Here is a 22273-nt window from a genome sequence, read left to right on the forward strand (position 1 = left end):
TACAAGCCAAGATGAACAAAAAATATGGAATATATACCCACAACAATGTGTGTCTATGTCACTGGTCCTGCTGTGCTCGAAATATGAGTCAAAACATTCAAAAAACATTACTTTTGCCGATTTTTCTTTGATATTACTGACGCTGGTATAATAATGTTATATTTTTCTTCATTCAGCCGGAAAACACTCAAGACCTAAGGGTTGTTACTACTCGTCTAGTGACTCATATTGACAAGGCCCCTTAGATCACTTGTATTTTCCTTTGCTGAATGAAGAAATGTATTGGGGAATAACATCTAATTATATGGGGGGGGGGGGGGGTCTGCCATAACACTGTACATGTACATAACATATAACACATTTAACTATCAGTGTCAATCATTGGATCAGTTGAGGTTGTAGTTTTACTCACTAGACCTACACTTTTATTTCTGAAAACAGCAGGATTGTGAGTGAAGAGAGTTTTATTTAGGCTACCTCAGTAACAACAATGCTGTTTTTGGCTGTAACAGTGCTGTTATCTATCAAGTAAAACAATAATCTAAACTTATCAACTTTGATTGTAAATGTACATGTATATGTTTACATATAGTCTTCTGGCGAATGCTGTCTGCTAACTGGGACAGTGTAATTCTTGAAATTTTTTACAACAAAAATATAATGTCATGTTATATACATGTATCTGAATATCTGGTTAGAGCCCTCCTTTACACTTATTGCCTGGCTATGAGGGCACTAGTAGATGTCTATTAACCCCCCCCCCCCCCCCCCATATGAACGAAGTTTGCTCAAGCTTGTGTGACATTGTGCGATCATCACTTACAGACTATAACTACACTAGCTAGGATGGAGGTGGGTGTAATCACTCATCATACAGTGTACAATAACCACAAAGGGATATATCAATCACCGAGAGAAGGCAAGAAGTCCAACATCAACCAGTTTTTTTATCTTCAGTTTCAAATCAGAATCTGCCTTGTCAATTAACCTGGAAAAAAGTTAAAATTCCCAATGTATGAGAACACAGCCAAAGTATGACATATCGATCAATACTGTAACAATATCAAAAGAGTAATGAACACATTCTAGACTATAACACTGTTAGGCCTAACAAAAAAAATTGTGTGGTTACGATTACGCTCAATTTTAGAATAGATGGGAAGGTAGATTTTTTTTCCTTCATATTTTCATATGTGAGTGTCTAGTTCAGATAGTTACATTTACGTTTCCCTTGTTTTCCATATGGTCTCTGTGTTATTCTTCTCATCAGATGTACAGCCATTACAGATTGGAAGAACAGTTTTATATTGTCTTTTTAAGTTAATGTCAGTTTCTTGAGAGACTTCACAATTTTGTGATTTTATTATTTTTTTCTAAAATTCGTAAACAAAAGTTTAGGGTCGGTGTGAAAAACTAGGTGGGGTCAGGTACCCAAAACATAACAATTATTTTTTGGCCTTAGGATATTAAGGATGAAAAAATTTGACCCTAAATAAAAAGATGAACGTAATAAAACTATCCACACAGTATGCCATAGATATCCTAATTTTGCAATTTATCTTGTCCTTACCTTTGAGCTTCTTCTGGTTTGGTTCTAAGTAACTCAATCAATTTCTGTATCCTAGTGTCCTGTAGTACTGATTGGATATCAGGTTGACTCAGAATATCTTGCATTTGTTTCATGTCATCAGCACTTGGCTGTGGTTGGTTGGTGTGTTCTTTCATATCAGCACCTCCTGAAGTATCGTGGGTACGGACTTCACCTGGACGGAATTGGGATGCCTGTTGTGATGACTGCGGTTGTTTGTCTGCTAGGTTGTTGAAATGATCACCTGAAATTACACAAAGCAAAAGTTAACATTATACTTTACCGGGGTATTTTCTTGGAAAAGTTCACATTACCTCAGACCACTAAATTAGTGGTCTGAGACATTACATATACTGTGTACAAGGGCTGTATTCTTTTATTAGACTGCCTGGAAAAGTTAACTTTATAATGTGCTGGGCTGTACTCTTATTTCAGATAGCCTGGAAATATTAACATTAATAACACTGTAATGGGCTGTATTCCTATTTTACACTTGAATCCACAACTGTAAGGTTACTTACAGTCTAAAATTTTGTTTCCAATATGAATCCTTTTATTAATCGTACACTTGGAGGGAAATTATTTGATGAAATGTATTGTTCTATATTTACATTGAGATCCAAGGAGCTACCTGATAATGTACCTTACAGAAATCTGTTATAAATGTAACATTTACATGCCTATTGCCATTAAAGAGTGAATGTAAAAGTGGACAAAGTAGTAATCTATGACTCCAACTTTGTCTATACATGTATGCTAAAACTTCCTTGTAAGACTGTATGTATGGTGTTACGATAATATTATGTCTTGAATGTTGTTTTTTTATATAGCACTTTCCCCACTCTGTGCTCAAATTGATTTTACCAGCGTCACAGATCTACAGCAGCCCTTTCTACTTCTTCAACTCCTTGGGGAGCATACAATCCATTGCAGCCTCTATAAGCACATAGGATTAAAGCATTAATATTGCAACCTCTATCCTACCTGGTCCCCAATTATACAGCTGAGTTGACTGAGGCACACTGTGACAGTAGTGGTTCAAAATCTTGCCCAAGGACTTTAGCCATTCAGAAACAAGCGGAAACAACAGGGCTCGAACCTGCAACCTGCACATTCCAAGCCGCCCACTCTAGCCATTCACCCGTCATGACTCCATGATAAGACACAAAGGTGCCCTTACAAGAATATTACTGAAGAACAGCTGATGTCTGATTTCACAAAACCACTGTAGTAATCATATGGATAAATACACTCACCTAAAATTGAACAGAATTCACTAAAAAACTTTTGAATTTCCGGATTATTTGCATACTCCTCAGCAGCCATTGTTGGATTGGTTTGAAATTTAGATAAAGCTTGGCTGAAACTTGGGTTTGTTAGTTTCCTCAACAGATCAGGATTCTTCTCTATCTTTTTTAATAAATCATCATTTATCCATTCTATGTTGTGATAAAAAAAATGAAAAATAGAGAATTTATTTGGACAAATAATAACTGATGTCAAAATATTAAAACTTCTTGTATACCTACTACTATTGATTGTGTTAGATTATGAATGTTGGCAAATTAATTACACTGTTTTCAAGATAAATCTGAGGAAAATTTTTATATTTAGATATTATTCCCAATATTTTTCTTCGTTCAGCCAAGGAAAATACGAGTGACCTAAGAGGCCTTTGTCGCTATGAGTCACTAGACTAGTAGTGACAACCCTAAAGGTATTTTCTGACTGAATGAAGACAAATATTGGACAATAACATAATTATACCAGTGCCAGTAATATAAAAGACAAATCAGGGAAAATAATGGCAGTTTTGAATGTTTTGAGTCACATTTCAAACACAGCAGAACCAGTGACATAAACACATTGATGTGACGTAGAACGACTATTGTATATATTCCATATTTTTTGTTCAACTTGGCTCATGTTTGGTATATTATCTGTTATTCATTAAACCCCAATGGTTGTGCATTAGTATAATCTTATCAGTGGATCTATCACAATTACATAGAATCAGAAGGATTTTCTCTACTGCACTACTAGACAACTATGTCTTCATATCCATATTTTAATCCTAACATAACAACATTAGTTGTAAAGCTCACCATTAGTAATGTATGCATATATTGTATTTATCATATTGAATAGCTCTCCATGTGTTAAGAATTTCACAACAATATGTAGTGAATGTTGTATCAAATTGAACATTTGTGGTTGCTGATGGTGGAGTATTTAGCTCATATACTTCTTCCCACAGCAGTCTGGGTTTGAAACCTGCCAATGTTTGTATGTAAGAATGGTGATGCTACTAAAGAATGCAGGCTTTCCAGCATACTCCATTTTCTATCTGCTCGTGGTGCTGCTGTGGTTATGATATCAACAAATTTCTGAATTTATGCGGACCATTAAAAATCATTATTAATATTATCATTATTATCATTTACCCTTGTTTTGTAATAATGGGGCAGAACTTCTCAATGCTTCCTGGACTTCTGGTATTGGTTGAACCTTAGAAGTATTATCAGCTGGTTCCTTAGGTTTAATTAATGGAATGTCATCTTTAGTTTTTGTTGTAACAGTTTGTTTGGCTTGACTTTTCTGTTTTGGTTTTGATCCAGAACTAAATAAGAAGCCTTTTTTCATCCCTCCATAGGTTGGTGTCTCTTGTTTTTGACTTGTAGCAGTAGCTGTCTTTGACTTCTGATGAAATGAATAGAAACATGTTGAATAACTTATTTAGTACTAGTAGCTGAAATTCTTAAGAATCACTTGAAGTTGAAGTTAGAAAAAAGCTCACCAGGCACTAACTTCTCAATGTACATTTGGGTATGAAATGTTCATTCTAATTGGTTAGAAACCACGATTTCTCTTGCCTTTGCTGTTGACAATTATAATATGGCTGTGCATGCCTTGCAATCAGTAGGACCCTTCACATCACCTTCATATTTTACTTTTCCTTCATACATGCTTTGAATTAGTTTTTTTTCAATGTTAGATGTTATACATTCCATTTTTCAACTTCTTTTCTATTTCTTTTTCAATAGACATAACACCCCAAATACTACTACTTATTACCATGTACAACAATCAGCATGCATAACATATTTAGGATTTTTCTGTTTTTAAAGTACATGTATATATCTTTACCTGGTCATCTGCATTGGGCTGTTTTGTTTCTTCTGTTTTTCTGTCAGAAGCCTTAATATTAATTGTTTCTCTTTCCTTCTCTGGTTTGATTGACACATTTTGTAATGTCATCCCTCTTAGTGCTTCCGCTTGTTGTAACACTTCACTCATATCCTCCAAAGGAGGGATTTCTGGTGGGCAAAGAGTACAAGGCTAATATTTATATTGGTAAAATGTACAAATAATATACATTAGATATTTAAGTATGTGTACTTCCAAACCAGAAAGACTACAGACTTTCAACAAAAACAAAAATCTCCAGTGAGATGTAAAAAAACATTGTCACCCACTTGAAACTCTATAGCGGTCACTTCGGTTTGGTAGTAACTGTAAATTACATTGTTACATTGGCAATGACAAGATATTTTACTCTGTTGATGATATCATAAACAGGTTGGTGACAATGAAACACTTGTAACCATGGTGACAGTACCTGACGTGGTGTCAATTAAATACAAATAATAATCATATTGATCATGTCAGCTAACTGTATATTATTTTTTATAATCATTATCACATCTTTCTTGACCCATATTCATTTTGTGAAATGTGCAATTTTGAATGAATACCGATAGATTATGTTTTATAATTTTTTCAAAAAACATTATAAACTTGTCAAAAACTTATATTGTATCCTATTGTAAGACATCTGGTCATATAGGTAGAACTTGAACTTAAAGTTGTCCTCCTGATCAATGGAATGGTCAACAGCTGAACAGCACAGGCAGATGACGATTGTTGGGGACTGTGTCCGTCGATCGTGAGAGGTACATCGTCAATCCTTCATTTGCAGTGTATGGAAATAATTGTGACAGTACTTACCATCGTCCTCATCTGCCATAGTTAGACTTGACTGTCACACAAGGAAAGGAGTTGTGTAGATTGCAATGTGTATTTCATCGATGAATGCTGGGAATAACCGTTTGACCTTAGACCTAGTTTCACACCGTGAAATCTGGTTTATATCACTGCGCTACAAAATAGTACTACGTATATTAACTACGATCTCTTGTGCAAAAGTTATTTTTCATTTTTCTTTTATTTGATAAAAACAATATGTGGGGGTGGGGGGTTTGGTCACTTTGAAGATACGCCTTTTTTCTCTTTTTTAACGAATGCGTATTAATATAAAATTGGTGACCAGTCGGTGGGGGTCATGCATATATCACGGAGGTCGTCGCACCAGAGTGGTTACAAAACCGACATTGGTCCCATCATAAACGTCATCAAACACTTTTGTGATATTATTCTAACATTATGGCCATGCTTAGGCAGGTTAGTCAGACACTAAGGAATTCTATAGGTATTAGGACGACGGCTCCATTTGCCAGTTATCACGAAAAGGTGAGTATTTGCCATTCTTTCTTATTTGTATAACATGCATCGTATGTCTAGCTAGCTAGCTGGCCTGGCCTAGACTGTACAGTGTACAGTACAGTAGTGCAGACAGCGATGTTGTCGAACCTGGGCCGTTGGAGTTACTGCATAACTCCCCACAAGAGGCCAACATTACAGAAAATGTACCGTTTACTGAGAAGTTCTCATGACTGTGTATATAATTAAACTCGAATTACGAAATAGTTTCTGAACTTTCAGGCACAAACAAACGTTAGCAATCGAATTCTGTCCGGGTTTGTTGAATCATGGAAGTGCCACCTTGTATAACACATGTGTCAATGGCAGTTCAAGTAGTTTGGGAAGACTGAGGGTAACGGTGCTATATGTATGTGATTTCCAATTCTGTCGACCGGACTAAAACCTAATGTTCTTATTGGGTTATTTTAGCGAAATGTATTGTCCACTGAGAACAGTAAAATGATCATAATCATTGACTTTCATGTACGGAACACGTTACACGTGGGTTCATGTCTGAATAATAAACACGACATACATTACGTTGCACAATATGGTGATAACACAGAGATGATCACAAATTTGTTGTAATAAATCTTTGTTTTGTTTTGTAATTCGTGTAAGAAGGCAAGATGTACAGTAAATCAATGGCCCAGTTATGTTTCCATCAGAGTTTAGAGAATAATATACATTACAAAGTCATATGAGATACCTTGACTTCACCCAGATGATGACATCCTTGTCTACTTAGTCATGCAGAAATTTCAGTGCCAATGAGTGATAGACTATTGTTAGTGATACGCAATTAACTCTATATTTCTGTCATCACGGTGACATACCTCAAAGTCAATGTAGAACTGCTTGCAGATGGAGTTATTTGGGACTCAATTCTAACATTGCCCCATGCTTAGGACTGAGAAGGAAAAGGGGCAATGTCAGAAACAAGTCCTGACCTAATCTTTCTGCAAGAAGTACTAGTCTCAATGTAAGTGTTTCTCAATAGACCCAGGAAAACACTGGGCAAAGTTTTCTCAACATTTTGACAAATCCAGCAATTACACATTTTCAACCTTGCCCCCCTGTATGCCAACATCCCTGACCTAGATGCATATTTGCCTGAATTCAAAACAACTTTTGTTGACACTCTAGTCTGTAGTCATTGTTCTCCAGCCTTGCCTGAAGGAAACAAATTACAATATGTGTAGCATCTATCCTGCCTTGTGTGTGAACTAAAAAAAGGTGAAGAACAATAAGATCACTATAGACTATACATGGCATTATGTGTAGTGGTTGGAGCTGAATGCATAGTTTCAACCAAGAAATCAAAGGATTATAATTTTATGATATCCTTAATAGGTGGTGAAATTCTATTTTTGGATATGTAATCAACCATCATATCAAGGCCTAGTCTAAATCCAATACAGTATCATTACCATTTACACCCGTGTTTTTGCTAAGGTTTGGGAACCCCGGTAACAGAAAGGGGGAAAGAGGTAAAACTGGTAGTGCTTCCCATGCAATGTATCATAATTTTGGTGGGGAACCCCGGTAAAATGATGTGGGAACCCCGGTAGATTTTACCTACTTACCGCCCTTAAATAAAACTGTAACACCTCCACTCACATAGTCTAGTTCCTATACAGTATCATTACCATTTACACCTCCACTCACATAGTCTAGTTCCTATACAGTATCATTGCCATTTACACCTCCACTCACATAGTCTAGTTCCTATACAGTATAATTACCATTTACACCTCCACTCACATAGTCCAGTTCCTATACAGCATCGTTACCATTTACACCTCCACTCACATAGTCTAGTTCCTATATGGTATCATTACAATTTACACCTCCACTCACATACATGTAGTCTAGTTCCTATATGGTATAATTACCATTTACACCTCCACTCTACTTTTGCATCCAGACTAATCAAAACATTGTTACTGTCTAATTTATAATAAAATCAATTTATTTCAACTGAATAATACATGCTGGTCTGCTAACAATGGCAACATTGCCCCAGATATCCTGGTCTCTGTACAGACAATTATTATATCTTTGTTTTATGCCTGTAGGTAATTGATCATTATGAAAACCCAAGGAATGTTGGATCAATGGACAAACAAGACACAACAGTTGGTACTGGTTTGGTTGGTGCCCCTGCATGTGGTGATGTTATGAAACTACAGGTAAGTAATTAATCTTATGTAAGACCAAATGAAAATGATTATGTAACACTGCCTGGTTTTCTCTGCCAACCCTGAAAAATATATACACAGTTTGTGACAAATGTAGCAAGAAATCATGGTAAGAACATGACAAAATTTGAAAAAAAAAGCAAATTAGAAATGTGGAGTCCATGACATGACGCTGAATAATGATAACAATTAAACTGAAAATTACAGTAAGTACTGTTACAATGTTACAGCCCCAACATTTATTTCAAAGCCACATAATTGATAACACAGCATGTATCTCTATTTTGCATACTCATTTATTTTCCTCTTTCATCCACATACATTTTTGGCACACATGACACACCCCTTTACACAAAATCTTGCCGGTTATATTGCTTTGTCAAAGATTTTGTACATTTGTGATCTTTAATTTTAAAATAGGATGATACAAAAATTTAACGTAAGAGGATAGAAACACAGACATCAACTGTTTATAGATATTATGTAGGTCAATACATATAATTATGTTTTAAATGGTGATACTAGCTACTGAGGCCTTGAAGATCATAGGCAACACCTCCAGGAAGTTACAAAAAGTTCACTTACAAATTAAGTCAGAACAGATAATTATATTAGAATGTATAACTTGTTTTGTTTTCTAGATAAAAGTTGACAATGAAGGTAAAATTATTGATGCGAAATTCAAAACATTTGGATGTGGTTCAGCAATTGCATCAAGTTCCCTTGCAACAGAGTGGGTCAAAGGTAAAACGGTGAGTTGACATATTTAAGTAGTGTACAAGTACACAAACAAGTCACAACCTCATGAATAAATTATGTGATAAGGATTTCCTGACAGTGTAGTTCATAATTGTCAAATCTATGATTGGTGATATCATTACCATGATGCAATGATTGTGTCAGTTTACATTAAAACTCAGATTCTTATAGCAGGTATTGTATAAACTGTGCAGCAAAAAGTATGCAAATAATCTAAAGGAGCTAAATACTGATATGAAACAAATGATTTATGGGAAATAAACCCTGATGATATCTCAGCCAGTCATTGTCATGGTTTAGAGACCTGTCAATTCAACATGATATTTGCAGACTATTGTATTGATATATAGACTGGAATGACCAAGCTTATCAGCCTGCCCACAAGGGCTGATCTGCCTGTCTAGTATTGATATTACTAAGTACATGTAGATGATGAAAAGACAAACACAGTTGATGAAAAGTCTTGATTCCAAATTAACGCTGTAACCATGATGCTAACTCAATCATTGTGACAATAAGGTTTAGATATGATACAGTCGTAATCATAAATGTCTTGTAGTTGGTTGAACAATTATATGGTATGGAAAGAGGACAACTTTAACAAAATGTAACTTCATTACTAAGTTTGATATATGGATTTGCAGTAAATATGAATTTAGATTAAAACTATTATTTGTAGTTCAATTTAAATTGTTCTAAAACTGCTGATGTTATTTATACTTTGTTAAAACTGTCTGTTGACCACTTTGTCTTTTCTGTAGATTGATGAAGCATCAAAGATAAGAAATACACAGATTGCAAAAGAATTGAGTCTTCCACCAGTCAAACTTCATTGTTCAAGTAAGTATCTGTTATTGAAATCTGCTTTGCCATGCAAACAATACATAGATTGGAACGTTCTTGTTATTTGTAATGTTTTTCAGGTTTTTTTTCAAACACGTTTTGTGTGCACTTTGGGCGTGTTGCCTTTCATGCAATAATAATTACCAGATGATGGCCAGGACAAGATTTATATAAATTATAAAGTTTACATAATTGTGTCCATGTGGATAGATGGTTGGGTTTGTAGCACAATGGAATACAGGTATCAAAGAAAGTAAATATTTTAAAAATCTTAAGTCTAATTCTTAGCAGTAATAATAATGGCCAAGGTGAAATCAAAGCCAACAACATGGAATAAACTAATTTTAGTGTGTCAATGGTGGTTTGATGCCACAACTGTTATGATTTGATGTTACTATTCAAAATTAATATGAATATGCAAGGTGTATTTCGATGCATCTTTTGAATGGAATTTCAGGAAATTATCAGTAAAGGTTTAGGTATACTATCTGAAGATCTAACCACTCTATGATATATGTATATGCTTAGAATGTGTTTTATGTATTTCTCACATGCTTGTACGTAATTGAGAAATAACTTGTGTCATAGAAACCGTCAGCAAAGTCAATATTATTTTGAATTTTACTTGACTGATTCTTTTAACATTATTCTTACAGTGTTGGCAGAGGATGCGATAAAAGCAGCGTTGAGTGATTACAAGGTCAAACAAGACACCCAGAGATCAGTGGCATCAAATTGATTCTCATCTATAAATACCAGTGAGATGCACAATAAAATATACTCTCACCAATCAAAGTCCTGACCAGAATGAAATGTTATTTGGTCTTAACTCGGCTGATTTTTCCTGGCTGACAGTGTATACTTTCTCTCTCTACAGCTTGAGATATGTATGGTAGTAATTTGAACACTTATGTTAGCCTACCACATTACTTGAAAAAGTATATCATTTAGCATCTTCTAATGTGCTGTTATATTTTTCATCGGAATGTGATGCTTTTATCAGAATTGATATTACTTTACTAGATCTCCCTGAGAAATATTGTTGCATGAAATAATGTGATTGAAGTGGTGAACACATTTTGTGTGTAAACTAAGAATTTCATTTTTTTTTCATGTGAACAGCCAGAAGGATTGTGATGTCATACCATGGAATGAAAAGATCAAAATGAATTTGAGTACATGCCGTATTTATACTTTGTTATTTACAAGATAATTTTTTTTTTCTTTGTTATAAGTTAATGATGTAAATAGTTAATGAGAGTGGATTTTAAGAAAACAAAGTTAAAATACTCTAGAAGTGGTATTGTGTGGGCATTGTGTGTCTGAAAATTTTATCGACAGATGCAACTAAAAATGAAAAAAATCTTTTAAATTCATAAATCCTGTGTATAATTACTGCTTACAAGACAGGATTTACTGGTTTGTTCTCATCATACTGTCTTTCATATTCATTGAGTGATTTCCTGCTAGACTGAAGATCATTGGTGTCAATAATGTGTTATTGTTCACCTTGCATAGTTTTTAGGCTCAAATTCTAGAAATGAGACCAGATCAGAATATTGGAGTTAAAAGGTGTAAAGTAAAGAGCCAGTGTGTGATCTGAAATCTTAGCTAGCTAGTCAGGTTGATGAAATGGTCATTCCCCCAACTACATTCAGTTTCTTAGAAATCTTGACCCAAAGTTCTTCAGATGTGCTTATTTTACCTGCGTGCTGTCTGTAGTCAAAGAGACCCAATTGAGTTCGTGGATATCTTTTCTCACTTGAACTTATTAATTTTCCATTTCTGACTTCTGTATTTTAGTATTGATGGTTATAAGGAGAGTTGTAAGATAACTTTTGAAATAGTATTAGTATAGTTTATAAGGGAGAATAGAGAAGTGGACCAATTGAATTAGATTTAAATGGCCGTCTGGCATGTGAAAATTTCTTGTATCAATTTATGTGTTTCAGCTATGCCATTGTTCTTCTGCAAAAAGCGCACAAATAATATCCAACAGAAGAGTGGATAAAATGGCTGACTATGCTGATAGTCAATTTACACGTTCTTGGTTTGTTTCTAGTTTGTAAGGTATGCTGTGACAGGGCCCCCTCACACATTGGTCAACCCCTCTCCCACATAGGTGAGAGGAGGCCATTGAGGGCAGAATGACACAACGTATCTTACAGTCAAGGTTTGTTTCCTAATACATGTTGATTTTTGGAGATAAAGTCTGTTGTTCACAGCCACTTTTTATATATTAAATTTTTTGAATGTTTTGAACTCATTTTCTGATAGACTGAAATATAGTTATTCGTGGTAATACATATACATGAATGCATACATTCCACTGACAACAGTTTCTCTTGTCTGTCTATGGACAAGCGTGTGCACACACACACACACACACACACACACACACACACACACACACACATACATGTATGTACATACATACATACATACACACACATACACACATGCATGCATACATGCATGCATACATACATACATACATACATACATACACATACATACACACACACATACATATGTATGTATGTACGTACATACGTCATACATACATACATAAACATGCGCACGCGCACACACACACACACACAATATATATATTATTAGTGTGCCACCACCACCAACTCTATATTTCAGTCATATTCTTGGAGTGAAATTTAACTGTACACAACTATGAGACTAGCTGAAGACAATTCAACATGTCTTAAGAGTTATCCTGAATATCTAGCTGTTGTACAGAAAAGCATTCCATCTCTTGCTTAATGATGGAATACTTTAACTTCCGACATGACTTTAGGTATAGTAGGGTACAGTATATGACATGAGTACATACATGTCATGGACAAACTTACTGTTCTTGGAATGTACTCTGTCTAGTACAAGGAACAGAATTGTCTGGGTATATGGGTGAGGTAATGATCCTGTCAGACGTATATCCATGGCTAACAAATTATACTTCACCATCTTTAAATTTTTAATAAGTAAGTTTATGTGTCATACCAGTCAAATCAAATCATATTTGTACTACATTACATTAACAAGTGCACTTGTGGGATATAAGTACCTTTTGTTGAATGGTTGTCACATGATTGTGACATTTCTCATACTATCATTCACTGCTAAATGAAGTGACTAATTTTATGTTTTGGTATTTAGTTACCTTTTCTTCTTGGATCTGAAGAAATGATGTTCAGAGATAGTGACCTATAGAAATTAAAAAAAATTCTCAACAACCTGAGAGGTAAAAATGGTGTATTTTTGTCAAAACTAGCTTTAAGCTCTCAGTTTGATATCTCAGTGAACTATATTTCTTTCAGGATTGTATTAAACTCAGATAAAAAATAAAGTTGTAAAAATGTTCACCAATTGTGTTGTAATTGCATTGTCTTCGTGTTGTGATCTCAATATCATACAAACATTCACAGTCGATATCAGAACACAATACCAGTACAGTGTACAGTTGCATTTATGTGTTATGGGGGGGGGGGGGGGACTGTTGACTGTTATGCTTTGCTGTGTTGGAAAATATGAGAGAGAGAGAGAGAGAGAGAGAGAGAGAGAGAGAAGCATTTGGTCTAGCTAGAAGACACCATTTTGGTCACTAATTCAAAATCGATGGACCATACTTTAGGGCCAGGGATAGGTTTGTTTTCAATAAAACCAGTTAACCTCAATGAAAATATACTTAAACATGTACATAAAGACATGACAAACACAGCATGATCCATACCAGTCAACTAAATGTTAAACTTTCTATGAAAAATTATTCACACCATATGCTGTTATCAAAAAGACAAAGGATTTTATAGTTTGGCCACTAGGAGCGCTGTTCAGAAGTAACTTTTGAACCAGACCTACACGATCACGAGGAGAAAAAAACATTTCCCAGCGTGTTCCTCGACAAAATGTGGTTGTATTTGCAATCAGTCAAAACATTCTACTATTATATTATACTAAACTTTGTTTGAGATCACATTATTTTAAGGACCTCACAGAATTATTTAGTAAAATTTTTACAGCACCTTCCAAGCCTGGCATCGCCAGTTATTTCGCAGTGTCGCAGAAAAAACAACAGCTCTGGTTTGCGAGAATGCAGGAATATCATGAATATGGCGTCAGTGAATTTTAATCAGTTCATAGAAAAGTTTACAATAATATTCTTGTCTAGTTGAGCTTGTGTATTTTCCATTACTATTTTCATGATAAACTGGCTAAAAAAGTGGATGAGTGATGACTATATTCGCTTATATTTATTTTGGATTTTTAATTTAAGAAAAACAAATCAAATGTATAAATATATATTTGCAGGTAACACAGATACATATCCTGGGCATAACCATGGATATTGGAGACGTTCGAGAGAGAGTGGGTAGGGTCTCTCGCAACCCCACGTGTGATTGTAGAATATCAAATTATTTGGGTGAGTTAAGGAGTCTTCATTTTAACCTCGTATAGACTCTCGCAAGGAGAGAAAGAGAACTTTCCGAACAAAATGATATAGTTATTTAATGTATCATTAGGGTATCATATAATTAACATAAGATATTTAAAATTAAAAGCCAACGTCATATTTGATGGGTTTTTGCTACATTCCTGTTAATCATTGTACTTTCTGTACCTCATACGCGTACGAGGTTAACAGGCCTTTCTGATATCCAGGTCAAGAAACCCGTCCATTTGTCTGTCTCTTCCGCTATCATGGCTTTAGGAAAGGTAACTGGAGCGTTCCATACATTGGCAAAAACGTGTTGATTATTTTATATTACGGATGCCAAACAAATAATTATTAGTACGATTGCTTCACTATATTATTAGAGTACACATTTGATCTAGTTCGTACGTCTGAAATCCACTCAATCAATAAATATTGCGTGTTAAATGCAACTTGGCTTCTTCGTTGCCCTTCAAATTCAATCACAACATGGCGGCCACCATGAACTGGAGTTAGTGATGTAACACGTGTTTTAGATTTCACACTGGATATACAAAATGTGGTCATTGATAAGTTGGATTTTGAGGGGGTTGTATGCGGACAAGTGCAATCACTCGTATTCATTGTAAAGTTAGTCGACCCTTGTTACGTTAAAACAGTAAGACTAAGTTGTCATATTGGTAGACTGCGCACACTACACTGATATTTGTGTAACAGTAAAGTGTAATCGTTCACTGGGTCATATTATCATGAATGTTATTCAGTGTATGTACTCTGTTACACTTTCTATTTTATGTTTCGTCAAAGAGGTGAAAACCAAATGTCCACGTCACCCCCCCCCCATATACATTGTATCAAGGTTTACATCTTACAATGGCTACATACGCTTACCTGTATCAGTTCCACTTGTACTCAGCTGGCAATGCTTTCATGAGTCATGTACATATTTGAATACCATCAACGTATCACTTTCTGTTATCTGTTTATGATGATACTTCAACCCAGTTGAAGAATTTATGAAAACAGCACACATGCACTACCATCTGAGACAGATAAAAAGTAGTAGTTTACAGGCTTGACTGTTATTTATCATGTACGTATTTAATCATAAATCATCTTTATTTTTTTCCCAAACAGCCGTTATTAATTGATGGCCGTGGCCACCTTTTGGGTAGGCTGGCCTCTATTGTGGCCAAAACAGTTTTACAAGGTAAGATGTGTAAAAAGTTAATCCTGCTTGCAGACAGTGTAAGGGACGCAATTCTGACAGTCATCATTTAAACAGGAACTGTTGTAGTTCTGGTGAGATAAATGACTAAATAGTCATATTTATTGCTGATAATTGACCACTGGGCATAATTCTTTAGTTTCTGGCAAGCTCATGTTTCATGCCCACCTCTTTGCAGGACTGAGATAGGACAGGGTCAATTCATTGTCAGAATTAAGTCCCAACTTTGTCTGTTAGCAGGACTATATAAAAGTATACAAATACTGTTGAGAGCTAGTCTCTGGTGAGATCTGTCCATGAAGATAAATTCAACCATCAAATTGAGAAATTCAATGAAAATTCGTTGAACATGCATCACCATCTGAGACAGACTTTGAGTTACTAAATTAATTGTATTGCCTTCAGTGATTTCATGGCAGTATTTTACAAAGTAACCCAGTAGTGAATTTGGAGAGTAGCCGAGAGACTTGTCATGGTGTTTAGTCTTTCTCCCAAGGGGTACCTTAGTTGTTTATGCAAAAGTGAGTATGAGTTGGGAGAAAGGATTGGTACTATTTCAAAGCTGCTTGAGATAGCAACACTTAGACAGATGAAGGGAAAGTGAACAAAAATACCTACTGCTATGATGATGAAGTGCACAGTGTGTCAATTTTTTCATGCCATCTTTTACTACACCTGTTAAAACAAGGAACAGTGATAATAATTCAAGTATTTAGAGGTATTGCTATAATGCTTGGGTCTTACATTTTCATTTACCACGCACTGTGTATATTTAGATCATTTTTACAAACATGTCATTTTAATCTTGACAACAGAATGATGTCAATTTTATATTTTGCCTCGCAGGACAACGTGTTGTTGTAGTACGATGTGAAGACATTGTCATATCAGGAAGTCTGTACAGGAATAAACGTAAGTATAGCATCAGTACAGTCTCAAAGGTCTGGTTCATCATGAACATTTGTCAGTCAGATTTCACCACCTTGAGTTTGGTTTGTTGTACCAAATGTGAGCTAGCTTAGAGATATAGTAACTGGGCCAAAGTGACAAATGGATGGAATTGACCTATCTGTACGAACAGTTTCATTTCCTGAGACAGCACTTATCGATGATGTTTTACCTACATTGTTTGATAATGATGATAAAAACAAACTCATCTCTGAGATAAGTAAAGTGTGCAGGGAATAGCTGTACTATTGAATGCTCAGGAAATGGTATCTATAATATCCATAAAGGTAGCACCAGAGAGACAATGTCTATTCATTTATTCATATACAGTGATGTTCAACCAATCGTACCTGTCTCAAGCTGAGAGAAAGTTGCCACTAGTGGGTAGTTTTAGCACACCTTGAGACAGGCTACAGGTATGATTGGTAGAACATCATTGTATTTAGAAAGCATAGCAGTAACTAGTATTAAAATACTATAGACATCACTTGTCCAAGTCATGAATACTAGTCAAATTCATATGTTAACAAAAATTAAATTACATTTGCCTCAAAAAGTTGAAACTAGTCTTAAACTTGAATTCAACTAGCTTCTTTTATGTCAAACCTTTTTTGACAGCTCAACAAATGAGATATAGTATTGAATATTTGTTGGTTTTATTGCAGTAAAGTACCTTCAGTTCCTGCGTAAGAGGACCAACACCAAGCCATCCCGTGGTCCTTATCACTTCAGAGCACCAAGTAGAGTTTTATGGCGTGTCATTAGAGGTAAATAATGCTACATTACAGAATGGAGCTAATATTAGAGAGTACTGTATTAGTAGACATTTAGAAATTGCACTTGAAGTAGGCAATATATTGTTTGTCAACATGACAAAACTGAGATTCTGGCCCAATAGGGAACTTGCAAACCCGCCATGTTGAATGTTGCATCATGGGAAATGTGATAATAAATACTAATCAATTAGTATAATAAACAATATTGTTACATAGTTTGTAACCACAAATAATCAATTCATAGTTACCCTGACCATAGTGGGAGGTTTATTTTATCAGCAGCTCCAGATTAGGTATTACAATAACCACAGATAAACCCACAGTCCTTTGCATATGAGCATGCTCAGTTTGGATTGCAAGTTCCCTATTGTTTAGTTACCCAAGAACTTATCTATGATGTCTTTACCTACATTGTTTGATTACAATGAAAATAAAACAAACAGACTGCTGAGATAAGTACTGTTATTTATGAATGTGGCCGTATGAAATGACATGAAATGATAGGTAAAGTAAGATTATGATTAATGTGAGCAGTTACGTACTATCTGTGATCATCATTGAATAACAACCACTATGTTTACAAAAAGTACTGTAGTTACAATCATTCCAATAGTTACAACAATGATATATTTGCTGTAAGATTTCTGAGGAAACTAATTTTAACACTTAAAAATACCACATCTAAAACATATACCTGGCAAAGAGTGAAGTGAAGATATTAGTCTTTTAGAAGTGATGCCAACAAACAAATAAACATCTTTTCTGTGTATTTTCAATTTCACATGATGGAAGCATTGACAGTGTATCAACACTTTAGAAGTAAAGCAAGGAAAGCAAATTGGTACATAGAATGTGTCACTTACACTGCTGTCTATTTCTGTAGGTATGTTGCCACACAAGTTGGCTCGTGGTGCTGAAGCCTTGGACAGACTTAAAGTTTTTGAAGGAATCCCCCCTCCATATGACAAGGTAAACTTTGACACGTGACCATTGTGAGCAGAATAATTATGGCATTGGCAAATTAATTTTAAAATAATATGAAAGTTATGCTGTTTTGAACAGTTTATACTTCGACGCACTAAAATCACCATGGTTCTTCTCGGTCTTTGCCATGCTATGCCATGTTTCCAGAATTATGGTGATTGGTGAAGTAATTTGCTAGTTTTCCCCCTTTCTCTGTAAGTGAGGATTTAAAATTCTGTCAATGATGCAAGAAAATTCAGCGGTGCGAGTCAAAGACAATGAAGCAAGTATGCTTTCTGAGACAGAAATATTAACTTACAAAATATAGTTTCAGTGGTTGATGGATGTAGTAACACAGTGTTTTGTGCTAAGGTGATGGAGAGAGGATATGTGATAAACCATGCCTACATTTCCATGGTTTGTAGAATACTTTTAGTGGGGGAACCTATATATTATACCTACTGACAACACTTACAAAATGGTATATTTTCCATGAAATGTTTGTCATTACACAAACAAATGTACTGACATGCTTAAGTAATCACGATGGTGCTTGTACCTCCAATAAGTAATCACTATGGTGCGTGTACCTCCAAATTTTTGTTTTTCTGTAGCAATAAAGAGTTTGTTGAATCATTAAATATCCGTGATTGTAAACTCAGCTGGTTGATATGAGCTGATAGTGCCATCTTCTTAGCAACATGTCATGCTTGAATCAAGTTGTCATATTTACTGCCTAGTAAATAAAGTGACTCAGGTTCTTTATTTTTCATCTATTTGTAGCAAAAGAAATTTGTTGTACCTTCAGCATTGAAAGTGCTGAGATTGAAACCACACAGAAAGGTATGTATAGAATGGCTTATTTGGTATGACTCCCTATCTTACTGTTAACTCTGTCAATGATGTGAGAAAATTCAGCGGTGCGAGTTTAAGACGGTGAAGACAGTATGCTTTCTGAGACAGAAGTCAAACAGTGAAATAATTGTATGGGAGACACTCCTCATTATAATCTCATGGTTTAATGTTCTGATGGATATTAATCAATCAATAGCAATGGTGGTATATATGACATGCCAAAGTGAGCATGTTTCGTGCCAGTGTGTGTGTGTGTGTGTGTGTGAATGTGTGTGTGTGTGTGTGCATACAATGGGGCTACAACCCCCTTGCCTGGGGTCACTCCATACTGTTATACAATGCATGGCGTCTTGTGGGTTAGTTGGTGTTGATTATGAATGTGTTGGTGATTATTAAAATTGAATATACTATTAATTACTCGGAAAATATTGGGCTTGAAGATGTTCATATATCAATGCATCAATTACAGTTTGTGATGTCTGTCCATAGTGTACATTGTCCGATCCAGGCTTGAATCTAAACATAGTGGATAATGTGCATATTAATTTGCATATCATTACCATAATAATCTCTGTGACACTGACAACTTTGTCATGTGTATCGCAGAAATGCAAACATGTGAAATGCTAGTGTTGTTGTAACCACTAATTATCTAATTGGTAGGTGTCAACAACCACTTGTTTATGCTGTGGTTGAGTTTACATACTACTAATGCTATGTAAATTATAGGATTGTTACTTTGCCCTTGACAAATGTGAGAATGTTGCTTGTCAGCAAGCCCAAGGATGGCGAACTGAGTTCCAAGCATAGCAGTGCCACCATGTGTTCTCTGTGTGTATATTATCCTGTAGTGATCACTGATTTTAATAAGCAGTACAAATTAAGCCCAGTTTTGCAAATATTCAAATGGATTGCATTCAGTATTGATAATTGCAATAATAATATTGTTGGAGGTTTCATCTGTTTTGTGTTTTTGTTGGTATTTATTCACAGTTCTGTCAGCTAGGCCGTTTGTCATCTGAAGTTGGCTGGAAATATGCAAATGTTATCGACACATTAGAAGCCAAGAGGAAAGCAAGGGGAGAAATCCGTTATAAAAAGAAAAAAGATGAAAGGGTAATCACTGATTTTTTTCTTAGGAGAAGTATTTTCTTCAACACAAATATGGGGTATAGTAATGTACAGGTAGTCAACAGGTGGTAAAATGGGGGGGGGGGGGGGGGTGTATACCTGACACATATTTTAAAATTGTTAAAGACCAAGTGTACTGTAAGTTTTCAAACATTTGATTGGTCTAAAAGTGATGTAAGCTGGAGACTTTCAAGTGTGAAAAAAATACAAACTAGAGAGTGAGAAATGGCAAGACTAAAAGCATTTGCCAAACACAAATAAATGTCACTAAAAAGTTTATTTGTTGTAAATAGTACACAGATGTCTTGCTTCATAAACCATTTTCTACCTCAGTCTTTTCTACAAGTATTGAAGTGATTATCTATTTGAGAAAACTGGCACATTAAGTTTCATCTAACATGCAGTTGTCGTTTTTCATCTACTTCTCACTGACTGATAACACCATCTTTATTATTTGCAGAAACTGTGGGAAAAGGCAAAGACTGATGTTGCAGACAAAATAGCTGAACACCAGAAAATCATTGAGGAGTGTGGTTACAATTAAAACTTCTATTGTTAAATCTTTGAAATGTTACTTCACAAAGGAACGTAATAAAACCAGCCACATGTACAGAGCAGACTGTGTGTCATTTGTTTAGATATACAATGCACAGTGTATGTCATTTGTACAGAGGAAATGTTAGACTTCGGATTCATCATTGTTTAGCTCTCCCTGTTACCATAGCATTAGCTAAGCTAGTGATTAAATTATACACAATGACAAATCTGTCAGTCTAAGCAAATGTGCGGGATTCTATTTTTCCTGTAAAGAGTAGATGTTGTGTACTATTGGTACTTGTTCCCATTTTCATACTTGGCCATAAGCTTCTATTGTCCATTTCTGTTTCTATTGACTGTGTAATGCGCTAGCTGCAATTGGGATATTTCTTTCATCAAGTAACCATAGTTATAATCACTAAAAATTGGTCAGTTACCTATGAAAGATATTTATTTTTGTAATTGGTGGTCAGTATTGTCAGTAGGTATTGTAGTTATAAGTTTAAAGTGGCCATATGGATGAGAATTTGGTATTTATTTTGGATTTTTAATCGATAATACAGCTTCACCATGGTTTTACTACTTGAAAAAATAATGCAAAATAACATATACCAAGTCCATGTTCATAACTCAATACATTGCAAAAAGATGCACAAAGTGTAAAAAGTTTGTTATTGTACGTAAAATAACAAACATTTTACACATTTTTTAATGGTTTGTTGAGATGTGAACATGGACTTGGTATATGTTATTTCACGTTATTTTTTCAAGTAGAAAAACATGGGGAAGCTGTTTTATCAAATAAAAATTCCAAAATGTATACCAAATTCTCATCCATATGGCCACTTTAAATCTTGAGTGAAAGCTTGGTTTTGAATACTTGTCACCATGTCAAAACTACACTTTGTATAATTTTTCTATCAACCACAATCAGTCAATCTATTCACCGAAAATTGTTAAAGGCCTTACCCGGAACTACACAAACTACACGAAATAGAGCTATGGAAGAAGAGGTAAACATCTAGCCACTTTCACCACATCAGATTTTAATCAGATTGACCTAAAGCATGGACAGTGGAGAAGGGATCTTATGCACTGTCGATGCTCAAAGTTTATTGAATTCCATGGGGCAGTTCAGATTGGGTTATTGTAAAGTGTGGTATGTGTGTTTTTTTTAGTGTTCCCACCAAAATTATGATGCAAGATATGGAAATAATAATGTTGGCTTTTATATAGTGCTTTCTCCTTTTGTGCTCAAAATGTTTTACAATAAATCAATGCAGATTACATATTTCTTGTTCTCAACCCATAACAAGAACACTAGGCCTGGTTGATGGAACTATCCAGGTAACACACTTGAAACAATAATCTTATCCAGACTTCATGCATGCACATTTATAGTATAGGGAAAAGCATGCCTGATCACTGTGTGCAGGGCCATGAAGGACTTTACTGAAC

At 35.1% G+C, this 22273-nt stretch overlaps 3 protein-coding genes and 3 non-coding genes across 7 annotated transcripts in view; 5 read left to right on the top strand and 1 right to left on the bottom strand.

The window, feature by feature from the left end:
• Positions 1-331: 331 nt before the first annotated feature.
• Positions 332-5680, bottom strand: LOC144432939 (uncharacterized). The gene is made up of 6 exons (XM_078121249.1): positions 5597-5680; positions 4736-4905; positions 4033-4288; positions 2845-3027; positions 1571-1832; positions 332-988 (listed from the first exon to the last, which is right to left on the bottom strand). The coding sequence occupies exons 1-6, from the start codon at positions 5613-5615 to the stop codon at positions 907-909; spliced, it is 972 nt and encodes a 323-aa protein (XP_077977375.1). The 5' UTR covers positions 5616-5680; the 3' UTR covers positions 332-906.
• Positions 5681-5959: 279 nt separating this feature from the next.
• LOC144432673 (iron-sulfur cluster assembly scaffold protein IscU-like) lies at positions 5960-12306 on the top strand. Its single transcript, XM_078120937.1, has 5 exons — positions 5960-6118; positions 8209-8322; positions 8973-9083; positions 9852-9930; positions 10590-12306. Exons 1-5 carry the CDS (start codon positions 6032-6034, stop codon positions 10670-10672), a joined length of 474 nt encoding a protein of 157 aa, XP_077977063.1. The 5' UTR covers positions 5960-6031; the 3' UTR covers positions 10673-12306.
• Positions 12307-14636: 2330 nt separating this feature from the next.
• Positions 14637-22273, top strand: part of LOC144453937 (large ribosomal subunit protein uL13-like) — a 116619-nt gene continuing 108982 nt past the window's right edge. Inside the window, exons 1-8 of one of the 2 annotated variants that reach the window (XM_078145307.1) lie at positions 14637-14658; positions 15515-15587; positions 16452-16517; positions 17219-17320; positions 18213-18298; positions 19076-19135; positions 20141-20263; positions 20739-20901. In XM_078145307.1, the coding sequence (XP_078001433.1) occupies positions 14644-14658; positions 15515-15587; positions 16452-16517; positions 17219-17320; positions 18213-18298; positions 19076-19135; positions 20141-20263; positions 20739-20822 (609 nt within the window). In that variant the 5' untranslated portion in view covers positions 14637-14643 and the 3' untranslated portion in view covers positions 20823-20901. Of the gene's footprint in view, positions 14659-15514; positions 15588-16451; positions 16518-17218; positions 17321-18212; positions 18299-19075; positions 19136-20140; positions 20264-20738; positions 20902-22273 lie in introns of those variants that run through there. The other variant, XM_078145306.1, reaches the window with a different exon arrangement.
• LOC144433470 (small nucleolar RNA Z195/SNORD33/SNORD32 family) lies at positions 15356-15430 on the top strand. The gene has a single exon (XR_013480773.1). It is a non-coding gene; the product is annotated as a small nucleolar RNA Z195/SNORD33/SNORD32 family (small nucleolar RNA).
• On the top strand, positions 16706-16775 carry LOC144433472 (small nucleolar RNA SNORD34). Its single transcript, XR_013480775.1, has one exon. It is a non-coding gene; the product is annotated as a small nucleolar RNA SNORD34 (small nucleolar RNA).
• LOC144433471 (small nucleolar RNA SNORD34) lies at positions 17715-17787 on the top strand. The gene has a single exon (XR_013480774.1). It is a non-coding gene; the product is annotated as a small nucleolar RNA SNORD34 (small nucleolar RNA).

This window comes from Glandiceps talaboti, chromosome 3 (assembly GCF_964340395.1).
Source record: "Glandiceps talaboti chromosome 3, keGlaTala1.1, whole genome shotgun sequence".
Taxonomy (NCBI): domain Eukaryota; kingdom Metazoa; phylum Hemichordata; class Enteropneusta; family Spengelidae; genus Glandiceps; species Glandiceps talaboti.

Bases quoted from the DNA above. Each gene is read 5' to 3' on its own strand.
- LOC144432673 (XM_078120937.1), top strand. From the start codon at position 6,032: ATGGCCATGCTTAGGCAGGTTAGTCAGACACTAAGGAATTCTATAGGT. The intron at 8,323-8,972 runs GTAAGTAATTAA...TTTGTTTTCTAG, and splicing joins GTGATGTTATGAAACTACAG to ATAAAAGTTGACAATGAAGG. The intron at 9,931-10,589 runs GTAAGTATCTGT...TTATTCTTACAG, and splicing joins AGTCAAACTTCATTGTTCAA to TGTTGGCAGAGGATGCGATA.
- LOC144432939 (XM_078121249.1), bottom strand. The intron at 3,028-4,032 runs GTAAATGATAAT...ATCACAACATAG, and splicing joins CCCATTATTACAAAACAAGG to AATGGATAAATGATGATTTA. The intron at 989-1,570 runs GTAAGGACAAGA...ACTTTTTTCCAG, and splicing joins AAACCAGAAGAAGCTCAAAG to GTTAATTGACAAGGCAGATT.